The 19341-nt window shown below is 46.4% G+C and overlaps 2 protein-coding genes across 3 annotated transcripts; one reads left to right on the forward strand and one right to left on the reverse strand.

Annotated features, from left to right (window-relative positions):
- Positions 1-242: 242 nt before the first annotated feature.
- LOC129172820 (solute carrier family 2, facilitated glucose transporter member 1-like) lies at positions 243-18890 on the reverse strand. 2 transcript variants are annotated; one of them, XM_054762896.1, is made up of 12 exons: positions 18129-18890; positions 12775-13147; positions 12499-12642; positions 8259-8360; positions 5869-6029; positions 5477-5717; positions 5234-5396; positions 4697-4884; positions 4342-4446; positions 4167-4265; positions 3864-4067; positions 243-3788 (listed from the first exon to the last, which is right to left on the reverse strand). In XM_054762896.1, the coding sequence occupies exons 2-12, from the start codon at positions 12868-12870 to the stop codon at positions 3486-3488; spliced, it is 1806 nt and encodes a 601-aa protein (XP_054618871.1). In that variant the 5' UTR covers positions 12871-13147; positions 18129-18890; the 3' UTR covers positions 243-3485. The 2 variants fall into 2 exon arrangements, with proteins under 2 accessions (XP_054618871.1, XP_054618872.1); XM_054762897.1 differs by lacking the exon at positions 12499-12642 and having other exon boundaries at positions 5477-6029; positions 12775-12871; positions 12945-13147; positions 18129-18883.
- LOC129172822 (zinc finger protein 23-like) lies at positions 16081-19036 on the forward strand. The gene is made up of 2 exons (XM_054762900.1): positions 16081-16889; positions 17065-19036. The coding sequence occupies exons 1-2, from the start codon at positions 16697-16699 to the stop codon at positions 17808-17810; spliced, it is 939 nt and encodes a 312-aa protein (XP_054618875.1). The 5' UTR covers positions 16081-16696; the 3' UTR covers positions 17811-19036.
- Positions 19037-19341: the final 305 nt, after the last annotated feature.

The raw sequence follows: 19341 nt of genomic DNA on the forward strand, positions 1-19341 counted from the left end.
GATCCAGTTGCGTGATTAATTAATGTATTATTGTCCCAGGCCAAGTGCCCACCAACGAGAAATCTCGTCACCTTTTAATCTCACGAGATGTCATTTACTAGATTTGCAAAGCATTGCGCAATGTTTAGAGTCAGTGATTTGATGCTATGTCAAGCTAGCCTAAAAAGTTCCTGAAAACTTAGCAATCATAATCTTTGTGCAGGTGTCAAGGAGCCAATGAAATAGTCTGTTATTGTCCTGTGATATATATATATATATATATATAGATATATGTATATATATAAATCATTTATTCCACAAGATGACATCATGTACAAAGACAAGCGATCAACACACAAGCTCATCAACACTGCGTGACAATGTGAACATGGGAGTGTTAAAAGTGATACCCGGCCCGACATGACACCACCAAGCCTGCCTGTCCATTAAACAAGGTGGAAAGCAAACCATCGCAACTTTGAATACATCAAGTACGCCTTCGCACGCAACAACACAACTCACCGTGCAATCGTCATCGCAAAAAGTGACATTTAGGCTTCATCAGAAAGCGCTGACCCCCACGTGGACGCTACACGACACATACACGACTCGCACCAAAAGTGAATAAAGCGCTTAAGGTGGACGACAAGGCTGTCCCACGAAACAAAAACAAAAAAATGCGATGCGAAGCTGAACAGACACGACACATAAGTTGTCAGCGTGTTTTTGCCGCGCCGATTTAAAAAAAGATTCTATGTTTGTAGGTCATCTTCGGAGGACGATATTTAGGAACCCTTGAGTGGCACACAACAGCTACTACAATCATGCATCAGCGCACGTGTCACTTTAACATCAAAGTGTTTGGAGGCATTTTTGAAAGACATTTCTCAAGAAAACTTCTTTTTTTGGAAATTTGCCCATCATCCGCTATCCTTAGAGAAGACATGAACACACGTCTTCCCTTTCCTGTTAGCATGAGGGAGCTAACACGCTGCATGTAATGGGACACACCTGCAAAGCCATCTAAAACACCAGCCTTTTATCATTCCAGGTCCATGCAGCAACAGCTACATTCATGATAACGTAATACTTCAAGTACTTTGCCGTATGTTGATCATTTCCAACATTACCGCAACTTCTTTCCTGGGTGCATTGATGCCACAGAGCCCACAGATAGGTGCTAACGCTACTTCCAACAGCAGCAGCATGGAAAGCGTATGTCTGTTTGCAACTACTAATCATGGCAGACTTTGGGACGACTGCTTCTGGACAAAGGAGGATCCAGAACCTGATCTGTTAAACGGAGGATGAGCTACAGGTTAGACAAAGTGAAGCGTGGGAGCAGCCGGAATGACTTGGTGGTGTAATTGTGGAGCTTGCCAAGCCACGCCGACAGCAATGGGAGTGTTTCTGCTGCTGAGTGGCGTACAGCGTTACCATGGATGGAAAGGCTTGGTGTGTATGGTCAAGAGGACACTGCTCCAAGAGACTGCATCACAAGAAAGAATTGGTTGCGCTAACCAGTGGCGATCATTCGGTGAGACCATACCTCACATAAGTTGATACCTGCATTGTCTAGATGGCCAGTGGGGTGGCCGGAGAGTGACCAGGGGTGGCCACGGCCACCACCGGTCACCTCGTAGCTCCGCCACTGCTTTTGGAGCGTCTATTACAGTAATTAATATCTGAGCCGTGTGCCGAGGACACAGTTTGTGGATTCTGCTCACCATCATAGCGGCCGAAGCTGCGCAGGGCATAATACGGCAGCCGTTTTAACTGTAGACTCCATGGTTTGCATGCCCGCTCATGCTGCCACCTGAGATCCAATGTTAACGTTTATGTGCTGAATCACGCTTCAGAATTGAAGTCAAAGTCAACATCGTGACCGGAACCGAACAAAGTCATCACGGAAAACTTACCTAGCGCTTGCAGTTCATGCAAGACGTGCTTTTATTTTGGCAGCTCCTCCACACGCAGAGTTGTGTGCTGCAGTGAAATGCGTCCGAGCGGAAACGGCGGTTAGGCTAGTGTAACCCGCCCTGCTTCGCACTGCCCGCACCGGGGCTTGAACGCAGGACCTTCGTAATGGGAGGCGAGAGCGCTGACCACACGGCCAAAAGGCGGGACTGTCGACCGCGTGTTCAGCGCAGCTCTTAAGGCAGAGGGAGGGCAGCCTCACAGGCTGGCATCCGTTACACGTGCACTAATGTTCTGCACCACTCAGCCGCGTTTGTTAAAATTGTTGCCGTTTTTTGGATTTTTTTTTTTAGGACTCCCAGTCAATATAGGTGCGTCCCGTTACGTTATTGTTAGCTCCCACATGCCAGCTGCTTTCCCTCTCTTTAGAACACGTGTGGTCATGTCTCACACAATTGTGGATCAGGGGCGCATTTCCTAAAAAAAATGCAGTTTTCCTTTAACAGTAAGCGTGCTTTGTTTAGTTAAACGCGTTTTGAGACGCAAACAGACTCAAACACTCTCAAAACACAGAAGGGCACAAACAACAAAAGAAGTCATATCTTGACGATAATCACCACATGAGCTTGTGTGTTAGCTTAGCTGCTACCGACAAGCTAGCCGCTAACTAGCCTAGCATCTAGCGCTATTTGACGGAGTACTTGCTGTCAAACTATTCATATGAAAGTACAATGACTTACGGGTGACAAGGCAACAACTTAAGACGTTTGTACACTATATGAATATATCCAGTTTTGTTATTAGCACTTGCCCTTCACTCATTTTCAAGTGAACTCCGTTACCCAAACAATTGCCAATGTTGCAACGCTCAAGATGGACGAGGCCAAATAGACGCACTTGCGTTTCGGATTCAAAGTCTTCTAAAGCGCTCACGTGCTTGACGATTTATGGCGATTGCTTTGCTGCGTATGTGCTCAGCAGCGTACAGCACTGAACACGTTAGCATCGTCTGCATTAGTCCTACTCTTATTCAATCTATTCCTAAAGCTCTTCCTTTATATTCTTCAAGAAATACTTTTCACCTAGCGGTATAATAAAATATTTTTTGTGGCAAACATTTGCTATTTCGCAGCCGTAATAAATACGTTTAAAAAAAACTAAAACTTTGGTATCCTGACTAGCGGTGCTCGCTCGGCCGGCGGTTGACGGCAAAACGTCAACACAGCGTCTTAAAACAGAAGTCTACACAATGCGGTGCCACCAGGTGGCGCTCTAAAACCCAAGGGGGTGGGGGGGTGCTCACGGCTACAATGGAGGAACACTGCTGCTGATCTTCAAGGCAAAATCAAGGATAGAAGATTACGTAACACACTCATACAGTAAAAAGATGAACCCTCGCGTGCGGTCGTCATGGTGATATTTGCCGAAACACCTTCTGTCATGTGACCTCAACACGCGTCTCCCACGAGCGGAATGTGGTTTCTAAATCTGAGCAGAGAGCGACTGCTGCCTTTGCAAAGAAAGGAAGGGAGGATTGGAACGACTTTTGAAAAACATTCCAGATCCTCTCCTTCCTTCACGTCTGCAGCCTAGACGCTCTCCGTGGGCTTCTCCTCCAGGGGCGTGGTTTCAGCCTTCGGCAAAGACACCTTGGCGGGCCCCACCAGGGGGACATTCTCCTTGGCCAGCGTGCTGCTCGCATCGCCGGTAGCACAGGCGCCGGCGGGCAGGGCCACTTGGGATGCGGAGGCGGGAGGAGGGGCGCTGCTGAAGCTGCAGGCGATCTCGTCAAAGGTCTTGCCTTTGGTCTCTGGAACTTTGAGGAAGGTGAAGATGGAGAAGATGATGAGGAAGGCGGTGAAGATCAGGAAGACCCACGGACCGCACAGTTCCTGAGGACAAACAGTACCAAATGGTGGGAACAATGAGTTACTTTGGTACCACCTTTGGTACCTGGTTTCTCTCACCTCCAGTTTGGGGAAGCTTATCCCAACCAGGAAGTTGGACGTCCAGTTGCAGCAGCCGGCCACAGCCATGGCCGCCGGGCGCGGCCCCTGCGAGAAGAGCTCGGCCACGATAAACCACGGGATGGGACCAGGGCCCAGCTCAAACATGGCGACAAACACCATGACGGCCAAGATGGCCACGTAGCTCATGGCGGCGATGTCCGTCTGCTCGGGCGACGATGGAAGAGGGAGGTTACGTTTAAATGTGCTTTAAACACTCAACCCCTCAGGAAGGCGCTGAAAGGGGACAACATCTGCGCTCACCTTGAGCAGAGAGACCGTCATGACCAGAGCGCTCACCGCCATGCCGCCCAGGCCCAGGAGGTGCAGCGTCCTCCGTCCCGCCTTCTCCACCAGGAAGAGCTGCAGGACACAAAAGAGAGCACGGGATGACGCCAAAGCGTTCTCCTTGACGAGGGGGAAGACCGCCTGCACTCACCGAGACGACCGTGAAGACGGTGTTGACGATGCCGGCACCGATGGTGGCGAAGATGGGCTGCTTGACGCCAGCTGAGCTGAAGATGCCCGTGGAATAGTAGAAGACCTGAGATCACACAAACAACTTTCATCTCTCATCTCACGGCCACGGATGACTCGCTTAACTCAGCCTGCGTCTCAGCTGGCACACTTACGTACTTAGTAGCGTGCATAAGTGCACTCAAACTGAGAAGAACGGCAAAATGCAGTGCACTGTCAGTACGGTAAGTGCACAATGGCGGTACTGGCGGTACTAAGCAGAGCTTATTAAATCCCGAAGGCAGGGGATGAGTGTGGAGTGGCGAGTGTGGACTCACAGCGTTGATGCCAGACAGCTGCTGGGACAGCTGCAGCATGACGGCGATGAGGAGCGGCTGGCGGTAGGTCGGCGAGCGGAAAAGCTCCGGTATGGTCACCTTCTTCTCCAGAGCCATCTTGTTGCTCTCCTCCTTCATCTCCTGAAGGTCTCTGCTCACGTCCTCGCTCCCACGCAGACGCACCAGCGCTGTCCATGCAATCAAACAAGAAGACACCGGATGGATCATCTGATACCCTTGGTGGTCATTCATCCTCTATGTCCTCCATCGTCTCTCCGACGTCACGCAGGACTATGAATGTCATTCCTCAGAAGACAGTGTACATATTGTCAGCATGAAGAATAGCGTGCATCTAACAGGGCCGCAATACATCCACATTTGTGTCTCCTGGTGCTTGCTTAGGTTGGCAGGTGTGAATGAGAAGTGGCTTCACCGCCTGTCAAAACCGTCTGTCAGCTCAAGGATGCTTCACTTCTTCTCCTGCAGTCACATGATCACGGACACAGACTCGTTTCTTTTCCACACCACCGGGCATACCTTTGCGCGCCTGCTCCTCCTGCTTGAGGTTGATGAGCAGGAAGCGGGGGCTCTCAGGGCAGAAGGGCAGCAGGACACACTGCAGCACGGCGGGGGCCACGGTGAGGGCCAGCAGCAGGGGCCACAGCTTGACCGAGCCCAGCAGAAACTCCAGACCAAAGATCTGAACGCCAACGACAACAGAGGGAGTCACATTCACTGCACACGCCACACCTTCTTCTTCTTCTCATGCCGCCAGCGGACCTGGGCGATCAGGATGCCCACCACCACGCCCAGCTGGTGCAAGGTGCCGAAGGCCCCCCTGAGCGGGGTGGGCGAGACCTCGCCCACGTACATGGGGGTTAGGCCCGTGAAGAGGCCGCAGAAGAGGCCGATGACCAGGCGGCCGGCGATCACCATCTCGTAGGAGGAGCAGACGGTGGAGAAGCCCATGAGCAAGCCGCCGATCACCGCCAGGATGTTGACCAGGAACATGGAGCGCCTCCTGCAGGGGACGACACCATTACACAGCACAGTACCTTCTTTTCTGTTAGCCACCTGACTAAAGGCTGTAGATCATTCTCTAATGACACAAGAAACTCATTTCCTCTGCTCTGCATCTTGCTTTCAAGTCAAGAGGAAGTGCCGCTCCGAACCTGCCAAATCGGTCGGCCATGACGCCCACACTGAAGGAGCCCACCATGCCGCCCACACTAAAGATGGCCACCGTGACGCTCCAGACTATAGTGCACACGTCCGGGTTGATGGGCTCGCCGTATCGCTCCATCCATGTGTCGTTGAAGAACGAGCGAAGTTTCTGATGAAGAGAAGAAGGGTTTGCCTTCTGGATACATTCATACCCTAACAGCACACACAGCCACACACGCTGTACACACGTACATACGTACATATACATGCTGTACACACGTACATACGTACATATACATGCTGTACACACGTACATACGTACATATACATGCTGTACACACGTACATACGTACATATACATGCTGTACATACGTACATATACATGCTGTACACACGTACATACGTACATATACATGCTGTACACACGTACATATACATGCTGTACACACGTACATACGTACATATACATGCTGTACATACATACATATACACGCTGTACACACGTACATACGTACATATACATGCTGTACATACATACATATACACGCTGTACACACGTACATACGTACATATACATGCTGTACACACGTACATACGTACATATACATGCTGTACATACGTACATATACATGCTGTACACACGTACATACGTACATATACATGCTGTACACACGTACATACGTACATATACATGCTGTACACACGTACATATACATGCTGTACACACGTACATACGTACATATACATGCTGTACATACGTACATATACATGCTGTACACATGTACATACATACATATACATGCTGTACACACGTACATACGTACATATACATGCTGTACACACGTACATACGTACATATACATGCTGTACACACGTACATACATACATATACATGCTGTACACACGTACATACGTACATATACATGCTGTACACACGTACATACATACATATACATGCTGTACACACGTACATACGTACATATACATGCTGTACACACGTACATACATACATATACATGCTGTACACACGTACATACGTACATATACATGCTGTACACACGTACATACGTACATATACATGCTGTACACACGTACATACATACATATACATGCTGTACACACGTACATACGTACATATACATGCTGTACACACGTACATACGTACATATACATGCTGTACACACGTACATACGTACATATACATGCTGTACACACGTACATACATACATATACATGCTGTACACACGTACATACGTACATATACATGCTGTACACACGTACATACATACATATACATGCTGTACACACGTACATACATACATATACATGCTGTACACACGTACATACGTACATATACATGCTGTACACACGTACATACGTACATATACATGCTGTACACACGTACATACATACATATACATGCTGTACACATGTACATACATACATATACATGCTGTACACACGTACATACATACATATACATGCTGTACACACGTACATACGTACATATACATGCTGTACACATGTACATACATACATATACATGCTGTACATACTGCATGTATATGTACATGTACATACAGTACGTATGTACATGTACATACAGTACATACATATATGTACGTTTGCACATCAATTCATATGTTTTGAAAATGACACAAGTTCTGGTTTTGCTGAAGTTAGCTGGTTTCGTGTTTATAGATACACTGAAGTATCATTACTAGCATTTCATACGTGCCAAAGGCTTTTAGTGAAAGTTCCATTCTGTTCATGTAAAGAGTCAGTATTTGCAATGCTGACGCTTCCCTCTCAATCCACCATGACAGGCTGTGCGTTCACTCCTGGGCCACGTCTTCACCTGTGGCAGCATTTGTCAGAATTTGCAGGTGTTTGTTTGTCCACCTGCCTCTTGAGGATTGCCCACAAGTTCTCAAAGGGGTTAAGGTTTGGGGAGATTCCTGGCCATGGACCCAAAATGTTGATGTTTTGTTCCCCGAGCCAGTCAGCTGTCGTGTTCGCCTGGTAGGAAGGTGCCTCATCATCATTGTCGGTCACATTGTAGCACTGTAGCACCCCCACACATCAATGCTTACTGTTGGCCTGACACAGGACTGATGGTCACGCTCACCTTTTCTTCTCCAGACAAGCTTTTTTCTGGATGCCCCAAACAAGCAGAAATGGGATTGGTCAGAAAAATGCTTTCACCACAGACTGTATCTTTGGCAGAATACCAGTCTGTCCCTGGTGTTTTCCTGGAGAGAAGCGGCTTCTTGACACCAGTCTTTGCCTCACTGTGCGTGAAGATGCACTCACGCCTGCCTGCTACCATTCCTGAGCAAGCCTGCGTACGTGCATAGAAACACACGTGTGGTGACGCATGCCGTACACGGACAGCTACCTGCTCAGGTGCGTTGATGACTCCCGTGTTGTAACCAAACTGCAGCGAGCCGATGACGGCTGTGGCCATCGAGAACAGGAGGTAACCTGTCACCTGCTTCTCCTGCAGGGCGGGGAGGAAGGAGACGGAGACGTAATTAATAGCAAAAATAAAAACCCAGACCTCTCTGTCATCAAGCAGACAAATCCGATAGAAGCACCACAAGGGTCACATGACACTGGGCGTAAGCGATGGCGCGGCCAGGCTTCATTCTCGCTAACAAAGTCAGCACCGGTATTTGATTATACTTCCCTGTTGTCATGGTAACGGCACTCAAGTCAGTGGTGGGCATCAGTGACTCTCAGTAAACATCAGCAGGTTTCATTTGTTAGGATTGGCTCCATTTTGTGTCTGTTTTTAGACTTATATATTCTAAAGATCCATTCATGATTCATGATACATGCTATTAGATGTTACACTATGTTGCGTTGCCAGCTTTACAAAAGCTAAGATGTTACAATATACCAAAATATTCCCCTAGCATCCTTTCATTTTCTGTATGTGGTCCCAAGCAGCCCATCTATCTGAGGAGACATTCAGGAGCAGTTTAGGGACCGGGATGAAAGTTCTGGTGGGTCACAAGAGTAGAAACTGGGACACTGGGTCTCTTGTTTGTGCTGATGTCAGCAATGCACAGTCACTGCCGCTGACGGAGCAGAAAATGGAAGGATACAAGAGGACGAAAGAGGCCGTCCTTGCTCCTCCGTCAGACGATATCAGCGATATCGGAGTGAGAAGCATCCTAAGACTGGTTATTGTATGCGTGGATATTTGAGCTCACACAAGATGGTCGAAGCTCCGCTACAAACTAATCAATGAAGCTGTGGTGCCACGAGGTCGTGAAGGTCACTTGCCAACAACTGCTGAGCAAACTTCATCATGCTATGTCCTACACCGTGTCTTCCACAAAAACAACCGTAGAAGGAATAACCCCCCCCCACATTAGTCCCTCTCCTCATCTCCAACAGTGCAACAGAGCGTACGTGTGCGTGAGCATGCACAGATGTTTGTGGCCATCTGACATCGTCCACAGCTGACCAGCTCTCGACCCCTGTGACGACATACGACCTGGAGACAACCTGGAGCAGCGAAAAGTCACAAAATCTAACTGGCACACGCCCAAGTGGCAAGGCCCCTACACATTCATGTGATTACAACATCACTTGGGATGATGATGCCAGTCTCTTAGATGAGAGCACTGGAACCGCACACACGCACACGCAGGCCTTGTGTGCACAACAACTGGACGGCATGTGACGACAAGACGCACCCAATTAAGGCTTCCGCTTTGAAGTTGTGGAGTGGCAGCCAACCGAGGGTGTGGCAAACATTATTGATGGAGTCGTATAGGCGGATGTCGTCTTGGCTGACAGGTGTGCAAAAGACATCAAAATCCATTGATGACTGACGGACAGAGATCACCTGACTCTTGGGTCAACACAAATAAGGAATGTAACTGGTACACAACCCTGACCTTCCGTTGCACAATTGCCTCATTTATTTCCCACTTTGGCACCGAAAAAGGAATCACTCACCTCAGTACATTCATATCATTTCATCCACTCACCCACAGGTAGGAGGTGGGAGGGAAGGTTTAACAAATCAAGCACGTAATCCAATCTAAAACGCCCGTGCCAACCTCAAGGCCCCAGGGTGCAGATGTGGCCCGCGATAGCCTGGGAATAATGTGTGTGCTTTCCTTCTAAATGCATTTATTCTTTCATTTGGACGGAAGCATTTACCTCAATAACCTTTTAATATCATCTGATCATGCAACACCATACTCCAAGCATTTTTTGTTGTCAAAAAGAAATACTTGAATGAAGGCACGGGCCGGCCACTGCTTCCAAGCTATACCACCACATGAAAAACTCAAGTTTTACCTTCTTCTTCTCAACACCAATATGATACCAATAACCTTTAACTTTACTACTTTTTAAACTTTAGATGGAAGTGTAGTCAGTGCACATGTGGAGGTCAGAAGGTCTGGAACTAATTAGTACCAGTTGATTGATATCAAAGATGGCGCCCTCCGTGGCAGACGTCTCTGTGACACTCTCCCGTGTTTTTCTATTTTTTGCTATTTTATTGTTCATTTTGGACATTCAACACACTCACGCAGTACATTACAACAGAGAGACACTTTTGAACATCGGCAGGGTTCACCATGAACTTTCATTTAACATTTCATCTTCTGCGCCGGGAGAACGCAGCAGCCTGCGGGCCTGGTGAGCTGAATACCCGGCGAGCAAAGCATCCGAGGCGGAAACGAGGCAAGAGGGGCGGCCTGCATGCTAGGCTAAAAGCTAGAGCGACGAGGCCACCGCTACCAAGCCTGGAGGAAATTTGGCATGTCCACCACAATCCTGAGTTGCTTCTACAGATGCACAATCGAAAGTGTCCTTACCGCCTCCATCACTGTTTGGTACGGTAACTGTACAACACGTGATAGGAAGGCACTCCAGCGGGTGATCAAGACCTCACATTGTATTAATGTCTCTTCTGTTTTTGTTGCTTAATTTATTGGTATATATGTTTATGTTTCTTATGTTCTTATTCTTTCTTGTGTTTTCTTTCTTTTCTTGGGAGAATGAACAGAATAAGATTTTCATTGCATAGTAGAACTGCTGTTTTACTATGCACATGACAATAAAACTCTCTTGAATCTCTTGAATCTTGAATTAGTCCTAATGAAATACGATGACATCACTACTACACATCACTACTATCAAGGGCGCCAGAGTCTAGAGGGGGAGCAGAAGGTGCACTGTAGTCAGGCACACGATCCGAGCTCAGAGTCGGTGTGCCGCTACAGAGGTCTCTGGGAAACCTTCGGCACGTTTCAAACACCGCCTCACTGGCGTTTCAGGTGGCTCAAGAGGGCTTTTGTGTGCTGGATGTTTTTTTTTCCCCACATTTTGGAGCATTTGCAACTGCAACTAGCAGTTTAAAAAAAGGATATCATGCATCTCTAACAACACCATAAACCTACAACTAGGGATGTCCCCATCCCAACTTCAGGATCGGAATCGCCTGCCAATCCGCTGTATTTTGAAAATCAAATAATATCGACTTTGACCACGAGATCAGGCCGATCCGGTTGCCGTATCATGTTGGTAACGCTGAGCCACACTCCAACATGGTAGGTGAGGTAATGTGCCTCAAAGCTGGTTGCCACTCGACCCCCACCACCCCAAGAAGAAGAAAAGGCAGCACCACCATGCAGACATGTCCGCGGTGTACCGTGGTCAAGTTACTTTCATGTTGGACGTTGGGTATTGGGCTCCGTAGCTACATTGGTAGTTCCCCCCCACTGTGCACGGACTGCTGTGTCATTGGGGGGGAGCTCGCACGCAGTGGCAGAGCTACGTGGTGGATCACTCTCCGGCCACCCCACTGGCCATCTAGACATTTCAGGTATCAACTTATCGCCACCCCCATGTGAGGAATGGTCTCACCTTGGACACCCCAATGAAACATTTCTGGCTCCGCCCCTGCTCGCATGGGAAGTGCTGCTCTAACTGCTGGTTGTTTACACTAGGGACCGTCAATAAATGACTGTTGCGCTTTTGTTAAAAAATGTCATATATTCTAAATCACACCACAAACGGATCTATAAGTATGTTACATGGTTAGTCCCACACTAAAAATACTTTGCACACCCATTTTTTCCAATGTTAGCCTTTATTGGATGAACTTTTTTATTGGATGAATCTTTCATTGGATTAGGGACCTGACTCACAGAGGTTTGTTCCAAAAGACAAACAGTATTGTTGGTCATGCTGCGTAATAAAAGAGTACATTCAGCAATACTGTGCTTGCATCATTTCAATGCTTTGAAGACATCTTTTCATAACCATATTCAATTTGTAACAGAAGCTTATTATTTAATAAAAAATAAATAAAGGATCGGATCTGATCGGATCAGTAAGACTACAAAAAAAAAAACTCAGATCAGATCTGAAGCCACAAAATGTGGCTTGGGACGTCCCTACCTACAGCTATAAGTACATAAAACTATTGACATATTTCATCTACCACAACATGGAATGATCAGACACCTGTCCGCAATGCACACATCATGCAATACACTTTTTTAGGTCGTGTATTGCATCATCAAGCTCAATCACAAACACATTGTTCAACCAATAGCCCTCTGGCATGAAGGGCACATTTGGTCATACCAAAAAGCAACACTTGCCTGTCCTTCCATCGTCTTCCTTAGCCAGTCGGCTTTTGGGTGAAAATCCTCGCTCGTGTTACGGTTGTTCTCAGGCAGGACCCGCCCGTCTGCGCTCACTGCTGCCAGGAAACAAACGCACCTGGTTGGGCGCTGTCTGTGGTGCTAAAATGTCGACAATGTGTTAAAATGTCTCCGAGCCTCCGCGTCATGTCCTCCCGGCGCGAGTGCCCTCCGTGGGGATACACGTGCGGTGTTAAAACGTAGCAAGAGGGTCGTGAAAAGGGGACAACTGACCTGTGCGTCCTTTGCGTGGCCGGTCCTGATGTTTGCTTCCTGTTCTCGGCGTCGTGAGGAGCCGCACGTACACCACCTTCCCCCCCACTCATTCATCCTATGGAAAACGGCAAGAAAGGGATGTCGTGACCTAACTCCACCCACTTGCCGTCGACGTAGCACATCATCACCATCATCATGTCCTGCATCAGCCTTCAGTTGCTGCGCTGGTCATGGACGGCGCATGCGTGGTGCACGGCCACCTTCATGATGCCTCGCGCTTGCGACCTTGACAGCTGCCGCCGGTTGACTGATGCGGAGGGCGATGACGTAACACGGTGAACCCTGCCGTTTCCAGGGCAACAGGGGCTGAGGATGTTAAATCTTGTATTACCTTTAATGAAAAAACATCAAATCCCATTGACAATACAACAATCACGTGCTTAAAGCCAAGGAGGCAATGCAGCAGAGTTCTTGTAAGTTTAGCTTTTCTGCAAATGTCTGATATATAACTAACTATTCGTATAATAGTATAACTATTCGTAAATATTAACAAATTAACCACAGTTTTCAAAGCAATTCATCACCATTTCCAACTATGCGTGAAATTTGCCCGTTTTTTACCGTATTATATGAACAAAAAGATCAAGATAAACGACAGGACACAATTATATCCATCCATTTTCTATACCGCTTCTCCTCATTAGGGTCACGGGGGCATGCTGGAGCCTATCCCAGCTGACTTTGGGCGGCAGGCGGGGTACACCCTGGACTGGTGTCCAGCCAATGGCAAGGCAGATATAGACAAACACTCACATTCATACCTATGGACAATGTAGAGTCTCCAATGAAGCTAACATGCACGTTTTTGGAATGTGGGAGGAAACCGGAGTACCCAGAAAACCCACACACACACGGGGAGAACATGCAAACTCCACACAGGTCTTCCCGATCTCCAGACTGTGACTGTGTGGCCAACATGCTAACCACTACACCACCGTGCGGCCCACAATTATATATGAATATACAAAGTATATATATGTAACCCGACCTGTTTCGCACCTGCCCGCACTGGGGCTCAAATACATGACTTTCATAATGGGAGGCGAGGGTGCTGACCACGCAACTAAAAGCCCGGGCTGTCAGCCGCGTGTTCAGCGCAGCTTTTGAGGCAGAGGGAGTGAGGTTTTACTAACGTACACTCGCACAGCCTCACAGGCTGGCATCCGTAGAGGGCACTGAGGGACTGCGGATAAAAGTTGTAAAGCACTACTAGGTTAATAAATGGACGTGAGTCTCTCCTTCCCCACAACAAGTGGCATTACAGTATTGACCAGTGCACATTGTCTCACACCAGGAAATAAACGGTGTCACTGTCTGCAACAAGCTCCAAAGAAGACAGCTTTTTTTATGTGGAACAACTGACAGTCTGTGTGGATCTTGTGAATGATTGTGACTGAGCTACGACTCAGTAATTAAAGTCTACACACGACGGCTTCATTGATTAAAAAAACAAACTTTTTCGTGCATGAAGCTTCTACTTGAGTTGGTAATTTGGCCGCTATATGCGGTCAGATATTGACCAAGGGAGACAAAATGGGTGGCCGCTGGCCGCGTTGGACAGGTGACTGCTATACACAGGGTCTATAACATGTAAATTTGCTGCGGGGGATTTTTCAGTGGCCGCTATAGGCAGGTGGCCGTTATAGGGACAGGCTTGACTGTATATACATATGTTATATATAACATATATAACATATGAATATATATTAACTCAAGCTAAACCACACCAGCATACCCCCGCGACCCTCATGAGTATAAGCGGTGTAGAAGATGGATGGATGGATGAATAGCCTCTTTACTGGTGGCACAAGGTTTCATACACACTTGTTATTACAAGCCATGAAGAGTTGCGTTCAAAGAGATCTACTTCCACACTAAGACTTACGTTAGGGAGTGAGGGATAAGAATATTTAGACCGCACATACACGCCTAATAAAGACATTCTTGTGACTTTCGGAATGTCCATGAATGCATCTCGCGGGGGTCTGGTAACAATGAGAAAGTGTCGTTCTGATGAGGAAGGGACTAGAGACGTGTTTGTGAGCTGGAGGTACATGTATGGTATGTATGGTATGTATGGTGTTGGAACTGCACTGCTGTTGTGTTCAGATCAGAATAAAGCTATCACAGAGCAGACACTCCACTAGGCTTCCGTCTTTATGCCTTCTGCCGTCATGACAGAGAGGTGGGGCTTGACATGCTGCTCATGCGTTAATTGCCCCAAAAATGTTCAAGTAATAAATAAATACATTTGCTACCTCCGTTAACGTGCTATTTTTGACAGCCCTAATAATATGTAAGAAAAATAGTCCCTCAAACCATTTTTGTGTGTTTACGCTACAAAAATGTGGAATGAACATGAGCATTGGGGCTGCATGATGTAGTAACTGGCACAGTCATGTTAACATGTAATACTTACAATATTTGAAATGTATTTTGGTTATTTTACCAGAATGTCCTTCCTGGGTGCATTGATGTCCCGTAGCAACATAGAAAGGAACGCTACACCTAGCATCAAAAACAAAAACACAGCAGCAGTGGCGGCAGCTCCAATATGTAGCGTTACCTTTGGCTAGTGGCCTGAGGCCTTGTGAGCAAGTGTGTGGTGATGCTAGTCGCTAGCCGCTAGCTGGCGTGGCGAGGTGTCACTACGGCAGTAATGTAGTTCTTGGGCGTAACAATTGTTGGTGCTTTTTTCAGAAGGCTTTAACATGCATTCTTAACTGCCTGCCCTTTTAAATCTGTTTTTATATCTTTAGAAGGCACAGAAAAGAGAAAGACGTGTGTTCATGTCTCACATAAGAATTGCGGATGACGGGCAAATCCCCCCCCAAAAAGTGCAGTTTTCCTTTAAGAACCTTCCAATTGTCTTTCTGCTGTTCTTTATAGGAGGTCCCGGAAGGACAGATGATTGGTCCAACAGATGATTGTTGTTGATAAAAAAAAAAAAACAAATAGAAAGACTGAAAAGAATCCATCAAGTCAAAAACATGGCACACTCACCCACTCACTCGACAATACGTTCACACGTAACAAAGACAAGTCAAAGAATTAATGAAATTTCACTTATATCATTTAATTTGAACGATTTTATTTTACTTAGAAAAACATTCATACACATACACATTTATATGGAGTGGGTGTATGATTAATAGCAATTCTTGTTCCGATAGAAATATCTGAAAGTATGAATATTCAGTGTTTTGGTACCGTAGTCGTGACGTCATGCGCGACGTATTGTAAGTGAAACTCGCTTCTCCCCAAAGTTCAGGTCGTTCATATCAAAAGTACTTTCTCCTCCGCAGGTCCGTTATTAGAAGCGTTCTTACTGATGTACATTGCATTGTGTCTTCTGTTAGCAAGATGTTCGGCTGCGTGCATTTGTTTACCTAAACACGTTAGCTAGCAGCCTGGTGATTGGGCAGTCGACATTTTAGGTTCAAAGAGAACTGCGTAGCTTTTCTTGACTTAGATTTGGTGAAAGTATCTAATAATTACAAAACAGTTCATCTTAGTCTGTCTTCAAACATACATTATAGCCGCAATTAGAGTTCAGACTACTGGGAGTGAGACTTTCCGACCAGCTCCTTCGCCATCTTACCGGAAAGGGAAGTCAAACACGGAAGTCAGCGTCCATCGCTAGCCTGAGAGGGCATGAGTGCTGTTGACTTGATTTATTTTATTTTATAACTTAATGGCCGCGTTTTTTCGCCATTTAGTAGACAAAACTTATATTTAACGGGCAAGACGAATTTCTGTGTGTTCTGATAAACTCGTTGGAATCTTCTGCAGTTAGCTTCGCTGGCTAGCTGCAAAGAAGGAAGTTAGCCGCACGCCGCTGCACTTTTAAGCATCGCTGTTGTTGTTGTTTTTGTTTAAAATGTGTAAAGTCCAAATGCTAAGAAGGCTGGTCAACCAGCGACTATCTGCCGCCGTTGAGGAAATATTCGGACTGTTGGAAAGAACCATAGCAGAATATGAGCAGGAGCTTTGTCGAACAAAGGAGGAAAACAAGCAGCAACGCAAACTACTGGACGCTGTTTTCAAGCCTCACGTTCAGGCACACGGATCAGGTTTGTTGTCTTCTGCATTTCAAATGTTGTCTTTTATTGAGACAAGCCCACCATTTCCTTTTCATGCCGAAGAATTAGTTTGTTGTGGAGATGCTGATGTGGTCGTGAAGCTGCATCTTCGGTGGTAACGGTATTACTAGTATGACTTCCTAACTTGTGTTCTTGTGTCCTGCAGACGGCTCCTCGTCCCTTTCCTCCTCCAGGGTGGAGCAGGAGCATCCTCACGCTAAAGAGAAAGAGGAGCGAGAGCATCTGGGCGACGCTGACCAGTGCCAAGTGACGCGTGTGATTGTGAAGAGTGAATACGATGATGAGGAAGAGCAGGCCGAGTGCTCACAGCTTCATCACAGCCACAGCGAGGAGAACAGTGAAGCTGACGGAGATCACTGCAGAGGTGCACCCAGCCTATCAGGCGCCACGACTCCTAGTGTCGGTGACAAGTGGCTCAGAAACACGTTGTCGGGTTTAAACGCCGTGAAAGACATTTGCGATGGCAGCGAGAAGAAGTTTTGCTGCTCCGAATGCGGCAAAACGTTCCGATACAAGAACTGCTTGCAGGTGCACATGAGAACGCACACAGGAGAGAAGCCCTTTTCTTGCACCTTCTGCAGCGAAAGGTTCACCGTCAAGGGAACGCTGATACGGCACACGAGGAAGCACACGGGCGAGAAGCCGTTCAACTGCTCGGTGTGCGGCAAAAGCTTCTCAGATAAGAAGAGCATGACGGTGCACATGAGAACGCACACTGGGGAGAAGCCGTTCACCTGCCTGGTTTGCACCAAAAGGTTCTCCATCAAGGCGCACATGTTGAGACACATGAGGACACACACTGGAGAGAAGGCGTTCAGCTGCAACGTGTGCAATGAAAGATTCTCCTACAAGTACCAGCTGGACAAGCACGACTGTGGTGGCAGTCAGTGAAACCTTCTGCAAAATAAAAGTCCTCACATTTCCTATTATTCTACTAATATTCATCATCATTTACATGTTGAAATGGGGGCAAATACTGTATGTACAGTGGAACCTTGCCTGGCGTCATGAATTAGTTCCAGAAGGTGCGACACTAACTGAAACAGACGTTCACCAAATCAGTATTTCCCCATAAAAAATACTGAAATCCAATTAAACTCTTCTGGAAAGACGAAAAGTTAACACACAACACGCTTTTATAGTTTTACACACATCATACCTAAAAAAGACGAATGAAAAGCGGTAAATGAACATTTAAGGTGACTTTACCTTCGTTGACGGCGTGACGCTTGACGTGACTGAAAACATGAAGGTGGTGGTGGTTGATCTCGCTGCCACATCGTGTCTTTGGGAACAGTCACGTCTTCAGTGAAGGGAAATGCAACCTTGAATGTTGACTTATCCCTTTCATTCGTCATTTACCGTAATCCCCCGTTTATCTCGGTTAATTGGTTCCAGACGCCACACGAAGTAGGATTCTATATTAATACAGAGAATATTTTCCTAGTCATGGCACAGAAAATAAAATCACACCCCATAGTCACTTTTACATTTGTATTACCAAATATAGTGGATATAATCAGAGAAAATAAGACATAACAAATAAGTTAGACATAAATAAGACTCACACATTAGCAGTTCCTTCCTTCTTGTTTTCTAAACCCGGTACTTCCTCACAACTTTAAATGGCTTTACACTCGTATTACCCAACATAGTAGACAGAATAAGCGTAAATAAGCCACGTTAGACAACTAGAACTCCAGCTGGAGTTCAGGATGAACATACAGTGTACCACTGTACAAACTCTACAGCTTAACTTAATTTGAGCTTCTCTAATTTTGAATGCACGTGTCCAACATGTTCAGTGCTTAACGCACAGCTTGCTGCTCTCAAACATAACAGTTGTGCATATCCGTAACTTTGTGTGAGTAGTATGAATGTGTTCCCCAGGGAACCTTAGTGATGAGTCTGGTGCCTGTCTCATGAACACTGACACCTAGTGGCCAATGCAGAACACTACTACATTCTCAATTACAATGCTTCTTCTGCCTTGTATTTGTTAGCTCATTTAGACCAAGAATAAGTATAATTTGCTTAAATAAGCTTTTTTTTTTTTTTTTTTTTTACAAATAGGCCATAGTCAACCACAAAACGATAAATTATTTTTTGAAAAGCCACGATATTGCGAGGAACGGCTGTATATGCATTTAGAATGATTTTATGCAAGTAAAACTAATAAAACATTTTTCGTCTTCACATTTTTGAGCGTCAATCGCTGATGACATCATAGACGGGCGACGTAAAATACATAACTTCCGGTGCCGGTTGCCATTTTGTCTAGCTAGCAATTAGGATGCTAACAAGGAACGACGTTTTCGTGATTAAAAAAAATCCCATTAAGAACGCTTGGACTAGTGTACTGTTAACACGACGAGACGTGGGCCATATTGTACACTAACCGGACAATGCACACAAACAGCAG

The sequence above is a fragment of the Dunckerocampus dactyliophorus genome, chromosome 20 (genome assembly GCF_027744805.1).
Source record: "Dunckerocampus dactyliophorus isolate RoL2022-P2 chromosome 20, RoL_Ddac_1.1, whole genome shotgun sequence".
NCBI classification, from domain to species: domain Eukaryota; kingdom Metazoa; phylum Chordata; class Actinopteri; order Syngnathiformes; family Syngnathidae; genus Dunckerocampus; species Dunckerocampus dactyliophorus.

Coding starts and splice junctions, on each gene's coding strand:
- LOC129172820 (XM_054762896.1), bottom strand. CDS start 12,870: ATGAATGAGTGGGGGGGAAGGTGGTGTACGTGCGGCTCCTCACGACGC. Junction 4,885..5,233: donor GGAGGAGCAGGCGCGCAAAG/GTATGCCCGGTG, acceptor TTGCATGGACAG/CGCTGGTGCGTCTGCGTGGG. Junction 4,068..4,166: donor TGACGGTCTCTCTGCTCAAG/GTGAGCGCAGAT, acceptor TCGCCCGAGCAG/ACGGACATCGCCGCCATGAG.
- LOC129172822 (XM_054762900.1), top strand. CDS start 16,697: ATGTGTAAAGTCCAAATGCTAAGAAGGCTGGTCAACCAGCGACTATCT. Junction 16,890..17,064: donor CGTTCAGGCACACGGATCAG/GTTTGTTGTCTT, acceptor TGTGTCCTGCAG/ACGGCTCCTCGTCCCTTTCC.